The 19,208-nt window shown below is 51.2% G+C and overlaps 1 protein-coding gene across 1 annotated transcript; it reads left to right on the top strand.

The window, feature by feature from the left end:
* The first annotated feature begins 560 nt into the window (after window positions 1–560).
* On the top strand, window positions 561–15,114 carry LOC111938394 (plasmanylethanolamine desaturase 1-like). The gene is made up of 6 exons (XM_086874713.1): window positions 561–719; window positions 3,800–3,919; window positions 10,653–10,744; window positions 12,194–12,338; window positions 12,980–13,192; window positions 13,951–15,114. Exons 1-6 carry the CDS (start codon window positions 593–595, stop codon window positions 14,070–14,072), a joined length of 819 nt encoding a protein of 272 aa, XP_086730839.1. The 5' UTR covers window positions 561–592; the 3' UTR covers window positions 14,073–15,114.
* Window positions 15,115–19,208: the final 4,094 nt, after the last annotated feature.

The raw sequence follows: 19,208 nt of genomic DNA, 5'->3' as shown, positions 1-19,208 counted from the left end.
AGCACGGGCTGGCTCACCGAGGGCACCGGCAGCGGCGTCACTGTCACACATCACGGCAGTCCCTGTCACACATCACGGCAGTCCCTGTCACACATCACGGCAGTCCCTGTCGCCGTGGTGGCGGCGGCTCCCAGGAGCAGCGCCCGCGCCGCCAGAGGGCGCGCGAGGCACCGGGCGGAGGGGGCGGTGCGAACGGGAACACCCGGGACCGCCCGGCCCCGGCCCGGCCCCGCACCCGCCCCCATCCCGGACCGGACCGGACCGGACCGCGCCCGCCGCGCCGCCCCGCCCTGCCCCGCCCTGCCCCGCCCAGCCCCGCCCAGCCCCGCCCTGCCCCGCCCGGCCCCGCCCGGCCCCGCCCGTCCCGCGCCCGGCCCCGCCCCGCGCTGCGCCGCCGGCCGTGCCGCCTCGCTATTGGCTGCTGCTCGCCGGCCGGCGCTGCCCATTGGCCCGGAGGCCGCGCGGCGGCGCCGGTGATTGGCGGGAGGCGGCGGGGGCGGGGCCCGGCTGGCCGCCCCCCCCGCCGCAGCGCGGCCCGTTGCCGTCGCTGCCGGGCGGGTCCGCGGGCCCTGCGCGCCCATCCCGGCCCGACATGGCCGAGAGCGGCCCGGGGGCGGCCGCGCCGCGGGACGAGGCCGCGGAGGAGCCCGAGGGCGGCGGCCGGCGCTGGGGCGCTCAGCACGCCGGGGCCCGCGAGCTGGCCGAGCTCTACTCGCCAGGTGAGGCGGCGCGGACGGGCGGGGCCCTCGGGCCGGGTGCTCGCGGCGGCTCCCCCAGGACCCGTTCCCCTCGATTCCGGTTCTCCCGGCCCGGTTCCCCCCGGCCCGGCTCCCGGCCGCTCGGGGGCCGCGGGGGAGCGGGCCGGGGCTCGGGGCCGGGCTCGGAGCGGGCCGGGGCTGGCGGGGCTCGGGGCCGGGCTCAGGGCCGGGGCTGGCGGGGCTCAGGGCCGGGGCTGGCCGGGCTCGGGGCCGGGCTCAGGGCCGGGGCTGGCGGGGCTCGGGGCCGGGCTCAGGGCCGGGCTCAGGGCCGGGCTCAGGGCCGGGCTCGGGGCCGGGAGCGACCCCAGGCACACACTGGCCGGAACCGGCGTTGTGCTCTCCAAAGCCGAGGGACAGACAGCGAGCCTTCCCCGCTGGATGCAGGTGGGCTGATGCAGCAGGCGGTGCCAGCAGAAGCTTTGCTGCAGAACATCTGCTCACTGAGATCTCCGGGCCTGGCACCTCAGAAAGTGGCACAGGGGTGCTGGAATTCCTGGTTCGCTTTCCTTATGCTTAGAACTTGCCAAAGAAGCTTCAGTTTGTGATTTGAGCTCAGTAAATGACTGTTTGTACTGTGGAAATAATTGCAAACTCCTTGTAGAAAAGCCACCGTTTGTTTTTAGCTTGCAGTGAGAGGAGTGGGGTATTCCTGCCATGCCTAGTGAATCCATTCTCTGGTGAAGGGTTAGGGAAGATGTGTTTGCAGTGTCTTGTGGTTTCCAGCAGATCAGCTGAGCCCAGCTTGCACATCCAAGGCAATTCCTGCACGAGTAGGTGATGATAAGGAATCCAAGGCCTTTGCTGGTTTGTGTGACAAGTTTGCCCATTTCAGTTCCTTTTGCTCAGCTCCTGGTTGCCTTGAGGTGGTCCTGTGTGACACCTTTCAGCTGCTCTGGTCTCTGCAGAGCTGATTCCTGTGCTTTACACAAAAGCAGTCACTGACTTTAGCACTGCTTTGGCTCATAAGGAAAAGATTTTCCTCCCTAAAGAGCTTGCTGCCCTTCTCACTGGCTGTAGCACATGTACAGTGATATGTCAGAGAGCTGAGGGTGTATTAGATATGCAGGTTTCTTCTGGCATTACATAAATAATTTACATAAGCAATGCCAGAATATGTATTATGGTGGAAACATATCATGTTCAGATTCTGAATTTGTAAGAGCAGGGATTCCATTGAATTGCGCAGAGTGAACATGACTGGAATATTTCCCTGATTTCTTTAAGTGCTCACTTTGTGGCTTTGGCACTTCATTCCTTCACACAGGACACACGTTGGGATTTGAGCGCCCTTTAAACACAAGTTATCAGTGCTGACTCAGTTCCTTGACTGATTTGCCTTCCCAGTGCAGAGCTGAGGCTGCAGTTTTGAACCTGGATATCTCAAGAGCCATCCTGGATCCCTGTGTTCAGAGGTGTTTGCACACACTGGACTCAGGGGACTTGCCAGCCTCCTTCCCAGCACTCAGCTAATTGTTCCATGAGGATCTACCCACTTAACTCCTCTAATCAGGGTGTGGTTTTCTTATACAGGATGTGAGTGTTAATTAACTCTTACTTTCATTACTCCAGGGATCTCTTTATAGAATCACCCATGTTGTGACCTGATGCTGCTGTCAAATATGGCTGTTCTTGTGTCTTAATTTAATTTTACTATTCTCTCCTCTGCTACTGCAGAGGGTGTTAATTTATATACCCATGGCCCTTCTAGAACTTGTAAAACTGACCTGTCAAAGCCTTTGCTCACACTTCCAAATATTGCCTTGTAGGCACATTGGAGATAAGACTGATCCTCCATTTCTGTTCCTACTTTCCCTGCTCATTGCATGGTACAGTTGAGAAGGAGGACTTGATTTAGCATTTAGGAGGAGAAATTTGATCAGGCATTAGGTCAGCAGAGAGGAGGAGTAGGACAGAAGCTGAACTCGTGCCAGGCCTGAGTGTGCCTCTGCTCCTGGGAGAGCACGTGCACCTCCCTGAGCTTTCCTTGTGCTCTGCTAGAGGCAGTGGGGAAGGGGCTGGGGGGTACCTGCTCTGGGGAGCCCTGGGCAAGAGGAGCTGTGCTGCTGACCCCTAAAACAGGCAGGGGCTGGCCTGACAGCTCCTGTGGGCATTAAGAGCACCCTTCTGGTGGCAGTTCAGATCTTCTTGGCCTTGGGTATTAAAGGTCTGTTTGTGTGCCCTAATCCTGCAGGTCTCACCCTGAGTGCTCCCTGTGCTCTGCCTCAGCACCTCGTGGGGATCCAGCAGTGAAGAACAGGGAGCAGCTTTCTCTGCTAATCTGATACTCCAAGTGTTCCCGTACTCTGATGTGTCTGTTCCCTTTTTAGAGGCAGTAAATGATTTTTTTATAGAGGTACAAAGTGGTACAGCAAGGTGCCAGAGAGAATTTGTGCCAGTTCTTTCTCTTTTCTTCTTCTGTCCCTTGTCATCTCAGAGTGGCTGAGGGTTCCCAGCCTTTGCCTGGGAGCAGGAAGGCACAGACAAGACAACAGTTCAGGGAGAAGCTTCAGGGGAATACTTGTGACGTTAGGCCCCATTCCAGGGCCACCAAAATACAGAATGGTGAGAATGGTGCCTTTTCCTGTTAGTACAACAGCTTTATTTAAAATCTCAGAGCTTGTAAATATTACAGATCACAAGGTGATTAAAATATGTTTGAGGCCAGAAATTTGTTCCCAGATTCAGCCCTTCCAGCAACACTGAATATTGGATGAAATGCAAATAGAGAAAAGATGTGATGTGGAGGAACTTTATGCCAGCAATCTCAGGGAGAGGGAAACTAGGACAGTGTGAGATGATGTCTGATTTGGCCCTATTAATTGGACAAGGGCAGAGGGAAGAGGTTAGTATTGGCTCGGGGAAGAGGAATGTCCTTTGACAAAATGTGTGCCCCTCCCTTGGACAAAAAAAGTTCCTGTTTCAGTTCCCTGAATGGAGCAAGTCATCCAGGCAGTAGAATGGTCTGTCTCTGTTCTTTCAGGCTTCAAAATGTCCTCTCAGATAAAGTAAAACATGCTTTTTCCCTTTTTTTTTTCCAACAGGAAAGAGACTACAAGAATGGATCTCTGTCATCTTATGCTTCTCTCTGATCTGCTTCAACTTTTACAATCTCCTCTTGTACCTGCGGCTGGAACACACGCCCTCGGTCCTCGTTGGGATATGTAAGTGGGAGCTGCTTGCTGCCCTGCTCAGGGCAAAACTCTTGTGATGTGGGAAGCAAACGTGGCATCCTTTAGGCTTGACCTGTTTTTGGAAAGGGAGAGGGACATTTGTGTGTGAGCCTCTGAAACTGAGACCATCTGCACAATGTGTTACTGCTTTGTCTTTGCATTTCAGTGGCTTCTCAGTGTCTCAGAGGGGAAGTTGTGATGTAGCTGTGTAGGTTTGGTGTTCTTGGGTAGTCACTGCAAGTGTAAGGACAATTGAGAAGGAAAAGGGCTGTCAGAATGGTCAGAGTCGGAAACTAAATACATTGATTGACAAAAATATTCACAAGAACTTTCAGAAAGCAGAAGCTCAAGGTAAATGTTATAAAAGGGGCTTCAGGCATCAAACTGGCTTCATTTCTGGGACTGCAGACTGAACACAAGAATTTTGGAAAATTGTGCTTTCCCGTCAGGATGTGATGTTTGGCTTCTATCCTGAATGAAGACTTTTTCCAGGAGTATAACAAAAGTTGATTCCACCTGATCTGTGGAGGAGAGTAAGAACCAGTGAAGGGTGCTGATAGGATGTTCAGCTCCTGTGCTTTAGAAAAAAATAGCTTTCCTATAAACTGTATGTGGTGTGTGTTTTAGAAGAGAATGGTACTCATTCATAATCAGAGCTGTACATTGCTAATGAGTTCAAACAAAACTCACCCGAAACACTGCACCAGGTTCAAGCAGTGGTACATAAGAGAAGCTCTGAATTTCTGCCAGTGCTGGGACGTGCTGATTCCTGATGTCTGCATTAGAGCTTTTTGGCTTTGTTGGGGCTGGGGGGGAGCAGTGTCCTCCCCTGTGAGTCACACCAGCTCTCTTGGCCTAATTCAGGCTTGCCTGCTCTCAGCTGATGGGGTGGAGGTGTTGGGAGGAATGGAGAGAGCGTGGCATGGGAACTGCTCCGTAGGGATGAGGGCAGATCCAGACAAGAGAATCAGCAGTGATGCTTAACTTGTGGTGCAATCTGTCTGCAGCTGGCTTTCATCTCAAAGTTAATATTGATAAAAGCTGGGCTTCTCTGATATCCTGGTTACTGGTTTAACTGATAAAGCAGCCAATTCACTGATAGTAGTATTTAATTAGTAGTGAATGATTAAAGTAGCAGAATCTGGATTCTGTGTAAATAAAGTGGTGTGGAAATAACTGATACTGTGTACAAAAATGACTGCCATAAAATAGTGCTTCAGGCTATCTTGTTTTGTTGCCTTCAATACATTATTTCTCCAGGTGAAGTGTGAATGTTGTCTGTAATTCACAGTGATTATTAGGTTTTATTGCATATTGTGAAAGTCATATCCATAAAAATCCTAATTCCTAAATACGTGAGCAGCTCCATGGGCACAGTTGGGAGTCCTGAGTCACCCACAGGGTGAGCTGTGTTCCACTGACAGCTTCCCTCAGGCTTGGTTTGGAATACTGACCTTTGAGCTGAAGTCACAAAATAAACATTCTGCTAATAAAGATGGAGCTTTAGATCGAGTTCCTGCCAGGTCTTTGGGAATCTGAAAGGGGTCACTGTTCCAGTGGGCTGGATCTGTTCTGCTGCACAAACCTGCTCACTGCATGGGGACCCTCTGTGTGCTCTTATGGAAATGTATATTTTCTTTTAGGAAATGAAGTAGTTTGAACATCCTGCATGATTTCACTGAGCCTAAACCCTGTGTCTGTAATTAAAGGCCGTGCCATGGCTTCTTTCTTTCTGCCTTCAAAGGCACACGGAATTGTGACACGAGCAATGCTGTAAATACCCCAAGCTGGGGTTCTTGGGGCAGGAGGGATGTGCTCCTGCTGCAGCTGGCATCGGGCATCACGTCCCTGGCTGTGTGCTGTGGCTGTGCTGAGTCACTCTGTGTCCACAGGGGAGTGCAGCACTGAGGGGACACCTCTGTGCCTCTGCTTCAGCTCTTGGGCTGTGTCATGTCCTGCTGACTAAAGATGAGCTTGCTGGACAGGAAGAGCCACATGACTCTCTTGTATTCCAGGCTGGTTTGGCAGAGATGAGACAATTTCCTTCCCCTCCTCACCATAAAAAAAAAAAAAATATATATATATATATATATATATATATATATAAAAAGGGTGGGAGAGGATGGATTTCTGTTGTGGCTTGTGCTAACTCCAGTCATGCAGTTCTGGATTCCTCAGCTGCTGGGCAGCCGTGGAACTGTTCCTCTTTCTGCAAGCTGAGAGCAGTGCAGATGTGAGTTTGGTGTTTTATTTGCATGCACACAAGGACCCAGTTAACTCAGGCAGCCCTGGCTGGGAGTGGGGCTGTGGGGGAGGTTGAACACCCCCGTTTTTCCCACTGCAGCAGGACAAGATCCCAGCAGGGCCACAGAACCAGAGCAGCCTCTGCCACTGTAATCAAAGGTTGGGAGTGCCAGGGACAAGGCTGGCAAAGGGATTATTGTGTGGTAAGCAGAAAATCCTCACCAAGATGTGTAATATCTGGCTCAAAAGCTCCTGTACCTTCAGGTGAGCTTATGGTGTCCTGCTTGTTCAATATACATGAGCTGAGTGTATAGTTCATACACTAATAACATCTAGATAAAACGTTTGGCAAGTTACAGTATGAATCATGGTTTTAATTTTCATCTCCTTCCTCCTATTTCTGTGTTGGGTTTTAAGCCCCTTTCCAAGTTGGTTGACTTGTTTCAGACGTTTGACTGTTGTCTGCAGCCACATTTGTTCATGACAGGGACTGCTCATTGCAGTCTTACAAAAGAAGAAGAGTTAACTTCGTGTTGTAATTTGTTTATATTCCTAAGAACTGCCCCACATAGGACAGATATCTCTAGGAACATCTTGTGACATGATACAAGTTGCAGTTAATTACTGCTCTATTGAAAGATGGGCAACTGATTTTTTTAACCCATTTGAGGTACATATTTCATTATTGCAGAGGTTGTGGGCTAGCCAGAGAGAGCACACAGGAAGAAATCACTTAGTGCAGTTTCAAAATAGAAACTGGATCTCATCAAGGCCCAGAACCTCTTTGTTTTGAGTTCCAGCAGCTCTGCAGGGCTGCCCTTGGCCAGCTGCATTGCAGAGCCAGACACTGAGTGTGTAACACACAAAAGCTGTGGCACACGTTGGAGAAAAAACATTCGAGACATCAGTGCTGGCTGAAGTGAGTGCTGGGCACGTGGGTCAGGTGGTTTAATTTTGTTTTAAAAGGTTCTTGAAATGACACCAGGAACCCCAGCTAGCAAAAGATCCTTTGCTTCAGTGCTGGTCCAAGTAAGTCACTTCTCACCCACCTGAAGTCACCATCAGCTAGCTGTGGGTAATTTTGTGTTTCCATTCTCAGCAGCATCATCTGTTGAAGAGGGAAACTGCACAAGGTGTGATTGAAGAGAGGGATTTGATTCTGTTACCCTTTGCAGGGTAGCTCTGTGTGGCAGCAGCAGGGTTTGTGTTCTGCCGTGGGTGCCTTGGGCAGAACCGGGCTGGGTTCCTGTGAAGCCTGGGTGGGTCGGGCACCAGGAGGAGGAGGAGGAGGAGGAAGGTGTTGCTTTTGGAAGGGAAGTGACCTGCTAGAGTTATTGCCAGCTTGCACTCCCCAGGTGATGCTGCACCGCTGTCTGTTCTTGGTGTGGCTGGGGTTGGGGATGGGCTCCTCCTGTGTGCCCTGGTGGGGCAGGGTCTGCCAGGCCCCTGCCCTGGCACTGCAGGGACGCTGCTGGCACTGCCCCATCCGTGTCCCCACGGGTGTGCACGGGGACAAAGGCAGCTCTGTCTGCCTGTGCAGTTGTCAGGGCTCTCTTAAAGTTACAGCCGACTTTGGCTGGAGGATTGAGTTCCTCAGGTGGTGATTCTGAGCCAAGCTGTGCTTTTGCAGATGAGTGTTTGCTTTAAGGTCTGCTGCTGCTCAGCCCTGGAGGAGACAGGAGCCCGGTTCCTTGGGGTCTCCTTTCACTGCAGTGTCCAGCTGTACCCCAAGGCTGAGTGGCTGTGCCCTGCTGGGGAGCAGTGCTGGAGCAGGACCTTGGTCCCAAGGGTTCCAGAGCAGGGAGTAGCCCCAAGGAGAGGTGGAGTGCCAGGTGTGCCAGGGCAGCTGCTGAGCCTGTCCCTGAGGCTGTCCCTGTCCCTGGAGTGCAGGTACTGCACACAGGACTCACTGGAAACCCTGCTTACAGTGGGATTGGTAAAACTGCTGTACACACTGATACATTTGCTGTCCCAGCCCTGCTTTTGGGCACTCTCAGATCCACTTCTGACTGAAAGTTTCTCAGTTTCATTAGCCAAAATTATGAACTCTCTTGTTTTGCTTTCAAGCTGCTACAGTTTATACTTGTTGGAATGTCCAGGGATCATTATCTTAACCTTGTAATGTGCCATGATATCAAGCCCCTGCCTTCTCTGCACTGAAGGTCACTAAATGGAGACTGCAGGTGACCAAGGCATTTTATTTCTTAAGCATGTAAGTGACAAAAAACTGGTATATTGATATTTAGACAACAAGATTTTTTCTGTGTGCAGTTAGCCACGCCAACCCTTTAGTGCTGTTTGACCAGTTTACACAGTCACTGATTAAACATGACTGTTCTCAGTGATGTTACACAATAGCATCAAGTTATTTAATAACACCTTATCCTGGTTTCTTCCTCTCCAGAGACTCTAACTGAATTTTTACAGTAAATGTGAAACTTTGTATACTTTGATGTAAGACTTCCAGGTTACAATTTGATCATTCTATCTACGAAAAGCCAGGCTTATGCCTGGCTCATAAAATGTGGGTGAAGTACAGCTTTTAATGGTAAATATGCACAGCAGTTTTGTCTCTCAAAGCTCCTGTGGGGCCTCCTCCTTGTGCAAGCCCCAGGAGCAGCCTGGCCACGGGAAGTGGTTTGAGAGTCACCCACAAGAGCAGAGGTTGCAGGTTGTCTCTGAGTTTGAAGCAGTGAAGAGATGGAGAGGGGCCTTTCCTGGGTCACAAAGCGTACACATCCCCTGCTTTGTGAGCAGGGCACGAGCGGGACAGAGCTGCCCTCTGTCCCTGCTGTGTTTGGGGCAGTTGATTGTCCAGCCCCATGTCCTGCTCTGGGGAGAGGCACCTGCTGTGCCCATGCAGAGGATCAGCTGTGGGGAAATGGGACAGAGCAGCATTCCCAGCAAATGTACGTGGCAGTCGAGTGTTTGCTTGGATACTGGCTGGAGTCCCTTTGTGCACCTCTGGGCTCTGCTGGGCTGCCCTCCTTCCTCCTTATTCTGCAGTCCACCTGCAAACCAAACATGCCAGTGTTCTGAGCAAGTCCTGCAGCTGGAGTCCTCCTGCCTGCTCCTGTGTGCTCCGAGCATCGCCCCCTGCTCAGGGAGAGCCCCTGGGTGGGCCGATCCTCGCCCTCCCTCAGGAAGCTGGAGAAAGCTGATGTGTGTGGGTTGGGACTTCCCTAATGCTGCACTGAGCTGCCTTCTGCTGAGTGTTGAACCCACAGTTTGCAGTTCTGTGCCTGAGCTGAGGTTATCTTGCTTTTCCTGGCTGTGTGGTTAACACTTCAGCCGTGCTCAGGGCTGTCAGTCTCCTCTCGCCCTCCCAGCCTCCCTGACAGAACACCGAGATCTTTCACCACCTCTGAGCAGCAGCTGAGCTCCTGTGCCTTGTGTTGAGTGAAGGCAGTGCTGGGTGTGGGAGGGTGCTGAGCCCAGTTCATCAGTAGGACGTGTCCCCTGAGCCCAGGGACAGGACACAGTGAGTGTCACCGTGCTGGTCCTGTGGAACCTCAGCACAGCTCTTGCTCCTTTATTGCAGCAATAAATTATTGCAATAATTATTGCAGCTCCTCATCCTCAGGAGCGCAGAGGAGCGAGCACACTCTGCTGCAGTACAGAGCAGGATTGCTGGCACTTAGGGTTTTTCCCAATTGCTTCAGTATAATGCACTGCTCCAGGCACCCTCCATTCTTCCCTGGACCAGCTGACATCAAAGCAACACCAGGAACATCTACTGAATTGTCAGTATTTTGCCTCAATTTGTGTTGCTGTTCCTGCAGTTATTTCACTGGGATGATGCAGCAGCTGGAGGCAAGGCAGGCTAATGGGGCATTACCTCCTGAGAATGGAGAAACAACATTTGAGTTGTTGCAAAGAGAAGTGTTGTTTGGATCTCTTCCCCTGAAGCCAGGCTGCTTGCCCTTTCAGCTGCCAGATCTAAACGCTATTGTGTCCCACCCGCTCTGAAACAACAACAAATGTACAGAATTTACTGCTTACAAAATAAGCTGTCTTCAGTGTAATAAGGGGGTAGATAAAGAATGAAGTGTCTCCTGCTGCATTTAAGACTTTGGGCCAGCTGGATAATGGACTCAACAGTGGGGGCTGATTTGTCATATGAAAAGAGCTTTTTAATTTCTTCCCCCTTTCTGAAAATGAAAGGTGGGGGGAAAGACTGCAGAGGTGAGGGGTCAGCCAAGCTAAAGGTACCTGCTAGGGGAGGTATTTCTGTTCTGTAGGAGATGGGTGAAACACAAATACAGATTTGATGAAGAATGTTTCTGCCCAAATGGTGTCTTGCTAACCTCTTTTTCCTAATTGCCTGACCATATGTTCATTCAGACTGGGTAGATCACATGTGGTTGTAAATACATAAGTTAGAGGCAGATAAACAAGTAAACTTGTAAAACAAGAATAAGATGTGACTGAATCAGTAAAAATGCTGTGTTTGTCTGACTCTCTCTCTCTCTCATTCAAGTTGCAGGAGTTATTACGGCCGACTTCCTCTCAGGATTGTTCCACTGGGGAGCAGATACCTGGGGATCTGTGGAGCTGCCCATCATTGGAAAGGTCTGACATTGTTATTCTTGAGCTTGAAAAAGTCCTGAAGTCCCTTCTGCAGCACTGGCAGTGCTCCCAGCTGGGCTCTGTGCCACACCAGCCCGGGGAACGGCCTGGGCAGGGCTGGGCAGGGCTGTGTGTGCACCTGGCCTGGGGGACACGTGAAAGGTGGCACTGCTCCCTTTTGTCACCTGCCTCGAGGCTGGCAGAGCTGCAGTCCCAGTGTTTGCAGACCTTCCAGGCTGTGTGGGAACAGCCTGTGACACCACAAGTGTTGGAACCTGGCTGGGCACTGTGGATGTTCAGGAGGTCAGGAACACAGATTTGGAGAGTTGTCCCTGCAGCTGAACTCCTAAAAATGTGTGAAACCTGAGGCTGCTCCAGGAAGAATCTTCCCAGTTTCCACTTCTACAGCCCCTGCTGTAACACAGTAATATTAGAACAGTGGTGACTGAAGATTTAATTAGAGATGTGTTACACATCTGCAGCTACAAATGCCAGTTGCTTCGTGGAAGCTGCACTGGCTTCTGTAGTAAGCAACAATCTGTTTTCTTAATTAAATTTCTTAATAGCTACCATTAATTACTCATCCCAGTGCAATATTAGAAGGACTGTTATTTAAAAAAAAAAAAAAAAAGTGGGCTATTGCTTGTTACTACCCAGAGTTACACAAACTACAACAGCAGAATTGAAACTGTTGAGTTTGGTTTGTTTTTGTTCACCTTCAATAGGCTTAGTAGTCTTGAACCCCTGTATCTCTGGACCAGAGTTTAAATTATTTTTAAAAACCCTGCTGCTAGAGACCCTGCACTAAATAACCACGAGCTGAGTCTGCTCAGGACAGCTTTGCACAGGCTGGACATGCTGGAAGTGTTAAAGGCAATTCAGTGACTGGTTTGACTGTCCCACACAGGAAAACAATTGCTCTGTGTGTTCAGATGTGATTTCTGCTCATAGAGGTGACTTCTGTTTGTCTTCCACTGCTTTGTCCAGTCACTTAATTTGCATTTAGTCTGTTAGTGCTGGAATCTGTAGCCCATAAATGTAGTAGGCTGAATCCTAAATTTTTTAGTGGTTTTTTTTTTCTTGGTTGATTCTGCTTAGCAAGTGAATTTCACAGGTTTATTTTACCTGAGAAATTAGTGTCCTGATGCTTTGTTTTTAAACAAATGCAAAAGGTCCTAAGTGAACATTTAGAAGAAAACTAAAAAGCAAAGAAAACTTGGTTGTGGGAACTGAATTGCTTTGCAAATGTAAATCAAATGATCTGAAGTGTCATGATGACAAAAGTTAGAATCCTGCTTATGTGCTTTGTACTGTGGAATTCTCTTCAACTCAGTCATCAAATTGGAGTGTATGAGAGGGTTTTTGGGTTTGTTTGGGTTATTTTTTGTACTGTTTTTCTTTTCCAAGACCGTTATTGAGTGTGGTATTGTGTTTATCCAATTATTTTCCCAGGCTTTCATCAGGCCCTTTAGGGAGCACCATATTGACCCCACAGCAATCACCAGGCATGATTTCATAGAGACCAATGGAGACAACTGCTTCATGACACTGGTCCCCTTGGCAAACATGGCATACAAATTTGTTTCTTTTTCCCCAGGTAAGCTGTGGATTTAGCATTCTGGTTGCTATTGAATGAACATTTGTCTGTGTGAAGTTTGGAGAAATCCATGGATGTGAATGACAAGAAATAGCTGTTGGAAGCATGGTGCTCCTGGCAGGAGGGAGGGAAGCTTGCTTTCCTTTGAAGTGTGGTGGCAGAAGGTGGCACAGTGAGGTTCTCCAGCTCAGCAGAGGATCTGGGGCTGGAGAGGTATGCAAGGAAGGTTAGAAGTTATGTTAAATACTCTTTTTGTAAGAGGGACCCAGCTGTGAGCATCTGGGGAAACTCATTGTTCCAAAGTGTGTAACACAAAACAATGCTTCATCTCTGGCCACAAGTACTTTGTGTGCAAACCAGAAGTTAAGAACTAAAGGATCAAATTAATTTTTTTACGGTAAACTCAGTTTGACTTCCTGTTTATGGTGTGTTGACAGACTCTGGCACTTAGCAGCCAGTCTTGTGATATTTGGGGATTGCTTATGGCTCACTGGCTCTTGTGATACTTCTGCCAAAGCAGCTTTGGTGAGGCCTTTGTCAGCTCCTGCAGCAGCAGGCAGCTCTGGCTGGGCAGGACATTGTCCTGCTGGAAATGTGCCTTTCCATGGCTGGTGCTCACAGCTGCCCGTGGTGTTTTGCAGAGGTGCTGTGTGAGACCTGTCCCTGGGAGTGTTACGTCTTTGCCCTCATCATCTTCATAACCATGACGAACCAGATCCACAAGTGGTCCCACACGTACTTTGGCCTTCCACGCTGGGTGATATTCCTCCAGGACTGGCACATCATCCTGCCCAGGAAGCACCACAGGATCCACCACGTGTCCCCACACGAGACCTACTTCTGCATCACCACAGGTACTGCCCCCAGGGCCCAGGACAGCTGGGACACACCTGCACAGTCCTGCAATTCACTGGCAAAACTGCAGCTGGGCTTTTGCATAACAAGGGGGCGAAGGTTTGTGATCAGCTCAGGGAACTCCCAGCCTGGGGGAGCAGTCAGTGGTGCTGAGATCTGATCGCAGATGGGTCTTGCTGAGCTCAGGCCACTCATGGGGTTTGTTCACTAAAGCTGCTGTTCCTTCAAAAGAGCAGAATGCCTGCAGCTGCTCAGGAATGCTCATTTCTAAAAGGCAGGCTTCTGGGTTTTCAGCATCCACTCATTCTGACTCAGAGGAATGGACAGGTTTTGCAGAAAGCTTTAGCTTGCTTTTGTATCTGTACAGGTGGGAATGCTCAGTCACCAGTGTTGCACGATCCTAAATAAGATATCAAGTTAATTAGACAGCTGGAAATAAACCACTCTGGTTCTTCATTCTGTCATTGGCTTCGACAAACAGTTCATGTGGGTTTTGAAACCTCTGCCAAGAAAAAATCTCATTCTCATTAACAGGATGTCATGTAGAAACGTGGTACAATTAGGAAGCCTGACTTGACAGATGGTGGCAAAAATCTTGCCACCCAAAGAGCTATTTTTAAGTCCTGCTATGTCCTGAAAGTTTAAGCCTGATCATTTTTAGCAGTATTGGGCTGATTGCTTTTTTTTTCTCACTAAAAAAAGTTGAACTTTGGATGCTATGACAAACTAATCCTCTTTTTCCTTTTCAATCCCTTAGGGTGGCTGAATTATCCGTTAGAGAAGATAAGATTTTGGAGATGCTTGGAGAATATCATCCAAGGACTTACTGGGGAGAAGCCAAGAGCAGATGACATGAAATGGGCTCAGAAAATCAAATAACTTTTGCCAGCCTTCTGCAATCCTTAACTTGTTGCCAATGTTGTTTTTAAAAGAAAAAAAAAAGAAATAAAGCCATCAGCCAAATTCAAGACCTGCAAAGAAATAACAGACTCTAAAGCACAAACTAAAAAGTGCTAACACAAACTGCAATGAAAAGAACTAATTCTTAAAACAATACTTGAAATGAAGATGATTACTCTCACTGAGCACCTTTTTGTGTAGCCATGTCTGCTTACACCTTAGAAGTTGCTTTGTCGCTGTATCCGTGAGGTACCGGGCACGCCAGAGGCAGCACAGGCACTCCAGGGGGACGTGGGGGCGTAGGAATCGTGTGTTGTATCAACATTATTGAACACTTCCCAAACAGCTTCTTGCCTAAGACCTACAGGGAGAGCGGTGACGAGTTGGTCACTCTGTGTTGGAGTGCAAGGGCACTGCATGAGAACAGTGAGGGGAGCAGTGGAAGCCTGTAAAATCATGTTCAGTGCACTCAGTGACTGATGGACCTACAGCTCTGTCTTTGCTACCATGTTCAGCCTGATTGATGTCATGTGGAACAGACCTCGAGAATCCCGCTCCTCCAGGGGGCCACCAATCCTCAAGTGTCTTCAGTTTCCCTTAAAACAGAATTGTGCTACTCTCCACGTGGAATTGAGCAAAAAGTTTCTGCATAAGCCTTCAACTTCAGGAGCCTCTGGAGGAGAGGGAGGGCACCCTACAACACGTGTCTGTTCGTGTGGAGTGCTCACTGCTGAGTCTTCTATTAAGTGTTTCCTACCCTAACAATAAATGTTTGAAATAGTTCTAGCATTGGGCACACTGCAAATAGCTGTATTCAAGACCTCAAGGTATCAAACTCGTAATGTTAGAAGGGAAATGTCAATGACTGGTGTTTTGTTCTTTTTATTTTTTTTTTAAGGTGCTTGCTCATTTCTGTAAATAATATAAAGCCTTAATCTCTTCTGGTGTAATGGAATAATATTTTAATGTGATGTTTGAATGTATATAATATATTTATAACAAAGCAGTTGGATAATACTAATCATGTTGAAGTCTTGTTGGTGTTTTTCATTGCTGCACTGGCAGCACGTAGCACAAGAGCTGGATCAGTGGTTGCACAACACCTGGTGCAGTCCCAGACCTGAGACACCAGGCAGCCTGTCACAGCTTGTTTGGGCTGGAGTGATCATCTGCCAGCGTTTCAGGAGCTTGGCTCTACGTTATACCACACTTCTACACCTTTCAAGGAGTGTAAGTAACTGATTCTGCTCTGGATGCAAAGGTGTGACCCCAACTGAATTGGGATGAAGAAGTCTCTCTAAAAACATCCAACAGGCACTTTATCAAGTTAATGTGATTTGGGTCTTGTTTAATTCTTGCCTGCCTGAAAGCTTACTGATGACCAAATGTAAGGTACGTTCCCTCCTCTGGTTCTAAATTGTGTTAAATTCAAACTGCCTCTTCCCAAAGAGCAAGGTAAGAGGGTTTTGAGTCATGGGTTTAGATTGACCTCGATCTCCACTTCTTCAGATATGGTGGATGGATTCTGAATGAGTTGGGACCTGGCAACTCACTTTCAGTGGGAGGTGCTGAATGCAGGTGCCTCTGAGCTGGGTTCTGCAGATTAAAATCAAAGTTGGTACCTTGGTCACAAAATATTTCATGTAAGTTCAGACCCTTGGAGAACTTTTTGCCATTACATGAAACTGTTTTCTGTTCCCATTGCCACAGTCAATACCAGGTCTCTGTGCAGCTTTGACATTAAAGAATTCTTCCACTTCAGAAGGAGTCCCAAAATGTTTTCAGTTGATTGTGGAGAGCTCTGGACAGAAGTGGGTGGATGTTCAGGGCTCCTGTGTAAACCAGCCTGAAGGACTGGGTCCTCTGAGAGCTCTTTTCACCGCAGGTTTAAATGCCAGGTGAGCAGCACTGGTGCAGTGGATGGAACAATTGGATTTGGGACACAGAAATCACCAGAATTTGAACTTCCAAAGTGCTGTTCAAGGCATTGCTGCTGCCCAAACCTCCCTTGGCCACTGTCACACTACTGGAAACAAATCTGAGCTACTCATACTGGTGGCTGCTGGGACTATTTATCTGTTAATCTTGCTTAATTAGGAGAAACTGGGACAGAGTTAATCTCCAGCTGCATTTTCCAGGTGGATGCTGTGCTGGGCTCCTGGGGCAGCGCTGGCTCTGTGGCTCCCCTCACCCGACGTGCCTGCGGCTCCCAAGGTCCCTGTTCACCCCTTCGAGGATGTGGATGCTCCCACAAAATCAGTATGGCAATTCTGCAGCAAAAGGCTGCCTGGCTCCTTCTTAACAGCTGTAAAGCTGGCTTAAGAAAATTTGCCTTAAGTTGATTAGGAACAGATTAGAGCTGAAGCAGAATAAGGCACTCCTGTTGAACTCCTCAGGGATGGATGGCCTGCGTTTCAGTTCAATGCTTTTAAATGCTTTCAAAAGCTCTCTGATTTCAGTCTCACCTCCACAGAGAGCTCTGCTCAGGCTCCTGCTCTCTGCACCCTCAGGCCTCCAGCTTTTGCTGGGGTTGCAGCTGCCCTGTGTGAGTGGATCTTGTGGTCAGGAGGGCCTTGGAGGAGCAGGGGTGATCCCTTGTGTGTATCCCAGGAGTGATTCCCTGTGTGTGTCCCAGGGATGATTCCCTGTGTGTATTCCAGGAGCAGGGATGATTCCCTGTCTGTGTCCCAGGGATGATTCCCTGTGTGCATCCCAGGAGTGATTCCCTGTGTGTATCCCAGGAGCAGGGATGATTTCCTGTGTGTATCCCAGGGGTCATTCCCTGTGTGTGTCCCAGGGATGATTCCCTGTGTGTGTCCCAGGGATGATTCCCTGTGTGTATCCCAGGAGCAGGGGTCATTCCCTGTGTGTATCCCAGGGGTGATTCCTTGTGTGCATCCCAGGAGTGATTCCTTGTGTGTATCCCAGGAGCAGGGGTCATTCCCTGTGTGCATCCCAGGAGTGATTCCTTGTGTGCATCCCAGGAGTGATTCCTTGTGTGTATCCCAGGAGCAGGGGTCATTCCCTGTGTGCATCCCAGGAGTGATTCCTTGTGTGCATCCCAGGAGTGATTCCTTGTGTGTATCCCAGGAGCAGGGGTCATTCCCTGTGTGCATCCCAGGAGTGATTCCTTGTGTGTATCCCAGGAGTAAGAGTGATTCCCTATGTGCATCCCAGGGATGATTCCCTGTGTGTGTATCCCAGGGATGATTCCCTGTGTGTGCATCCCAGGGATGATTCCCTGTGTGCATCCCAGGGATGATTCCCTGTGTGTATCCCAGGGATGATTCCCTGTGTGTGCATCCCAGGGATGATTCCCTGTGTGCATCCCAGGGATGATTCCCTGTGTGCATCCCAGGGGTGATTCCCTGTGTGTGCATCCCAGGAGTGATTCCCTGTGTGCATCCCAGGGATGATTCCCTGTGTGTGCATCCCAGGGATGATTCCCTGTGTGCATCCCAGGAGTGATTCCCTGTGTGCATCCCAGGGATGATTCCCTGTGTGTATCCCAGGAGTGATTCCCTGTGTGCATCCCAGGAGTGATTCCCTGTGTGCATCCCAGGGATGATTCCCTGTGTGTGCATCCCAGGGATGATTCCCTGTGTGCATCCCAGGGATGATTCCCTGTGTGCATCCCAGGGATGATTCCCTGTGTGCATCCCAGGGATGATTCCCTGTGTGTGCATCCCAGGGATGATTCCCTGTGTGCATCCCAGGGATGATCTGCAGCTCTGCTCCCCACGCTGGGCCGGTCCCGGCCGGCTGAGCTGGGCTCTTGTGCCATCTAGCTGCCTTCTGCCTTCTCCTCTTTCCTTGCTGCTTTGTCCTGCCCATTCCTGCTGCGGGTTCCTGTGGCCTTTCTTTTCCTCCTGCTGCTTTCCCCGCCGCCGCTGGGGCTCTGCGGTGCCAGCCGGGGAATGAAGCAATGAACAGCCGAGCAGTGGGAGCAGCTGATGGCTCCTGCCGCTGCTCAAAGCTCAGTCTGAGAGCTCATTGCAGAGAGGCTGAAGCTGCCATGGATCTCCGAACGTTTCGCTTCCTAATTGTTTCTGGATATTTTCATAGGATGCTCTGGGGCTCAGTTTTTGGAGCATGCGTTGCAAAGTGAAGCGGAACTCCCTTCTTTCCTATTTCTTTGAATTATTTTTGTATTATACACGAAGCGGAGCGGTTTGGGGAAGCTGGGCCGGAGCGTTAGGGGTGCTACACGGCCGAGATTGGGCCGGTGTCCCGGAGCCCCGGGCGGGTGTCCGGGGATGCACCGATAACGCCCGCCCGCGCCGCGGGGCTGCGGGAGCGCCGCGCGTGCACCACAGAGCTCCCCGCGAGCCCCGCCCCGCCGCGAGCTCCCCTTAGCGCGCCCGCCCGCGCCGCGCCCGAGCCTGCAGTTCCCGCGTTGTGGTGACGTCAGGCGGGGGCGGGGCCGGCGGCGGCGGCGCAAGATGGCGGCGACCACGGGCGCGGGTGAGCGGGGCCGGGCCGGGCCGGGCGGCGGGGCCGCGCCGGGGCCGCCTCGCCCCGGGGCACCCGCGGGACCGCGCCCGGGGCCGGCGGGGCGGGAGGCGCCCGGCGGAGGGGTGGCCGCGGCCGGGGGGGACGAGGCGGCAGCGCGGCCCGAGCGGGGCCCGGTGGGGCGGGGGTGGAGCCGGAGCCGTCCCCGCTCCCGTCCGCGGGTCCCGGCGGGCCCGTCCGCGCCTCCCCGGGGGCCGCCGAGGCTTGGCGGTGGCAGCGGCCCCGGTGCGGGTCCGGAGCGAGCGGGGCCGCTCGGGCCCTGCGGCCGCGGCTCCCGGCACGCCGGAACCGGGCCGGGCGCTGGGCCGGGGCCCCGGGCGGGCCCGCAGCCCGTGGCGGGGCCGGGCCCCCCTGCCCCGGCCGCCCTTCAGGCGCTTTCTCTCCTGGCCGGTTCCGTGCGGCCGGGGCTGACCCCGTGCTCTCCTCTCGGTGGGCCCCGAGCTGTGGCTGGCGGTGGCTGAGGGCAGTCGGCCGCTTTGGGAGCGCCCAGACCCTCGCTGTGCTCCGTGAGGAGCCGGCAGCTCCCGTGCCACGACGTGAGTGCTCCAAACAGACAGGGAATTCTTTATTCCCTTCAAACCTGCTCCGCACCAGCTTTAAGTA

This window comes from Cyanistes caeruleus, unplaced genomic scaffold (genome assembly GCF_971803275.1).
Source record: "Cyanistes caeruleus unplaced genomic scaffold, bCyaCae1.hap1.1 HAP1_SCAFFOLD_499, whole genome shotgun sequence".
Classification (NCBI taxonomy): domain Eukaryota; kingdom Metazoa; phylum Chordata; class Aves; order Passeriformes; family Paridae; genus Cyanistes; species Cyanistes caeruleus.
Note: the sequence above shows the minus strand (reverse complement) of the source record. Positions and strands in the feature narration are given on the sequence as shown.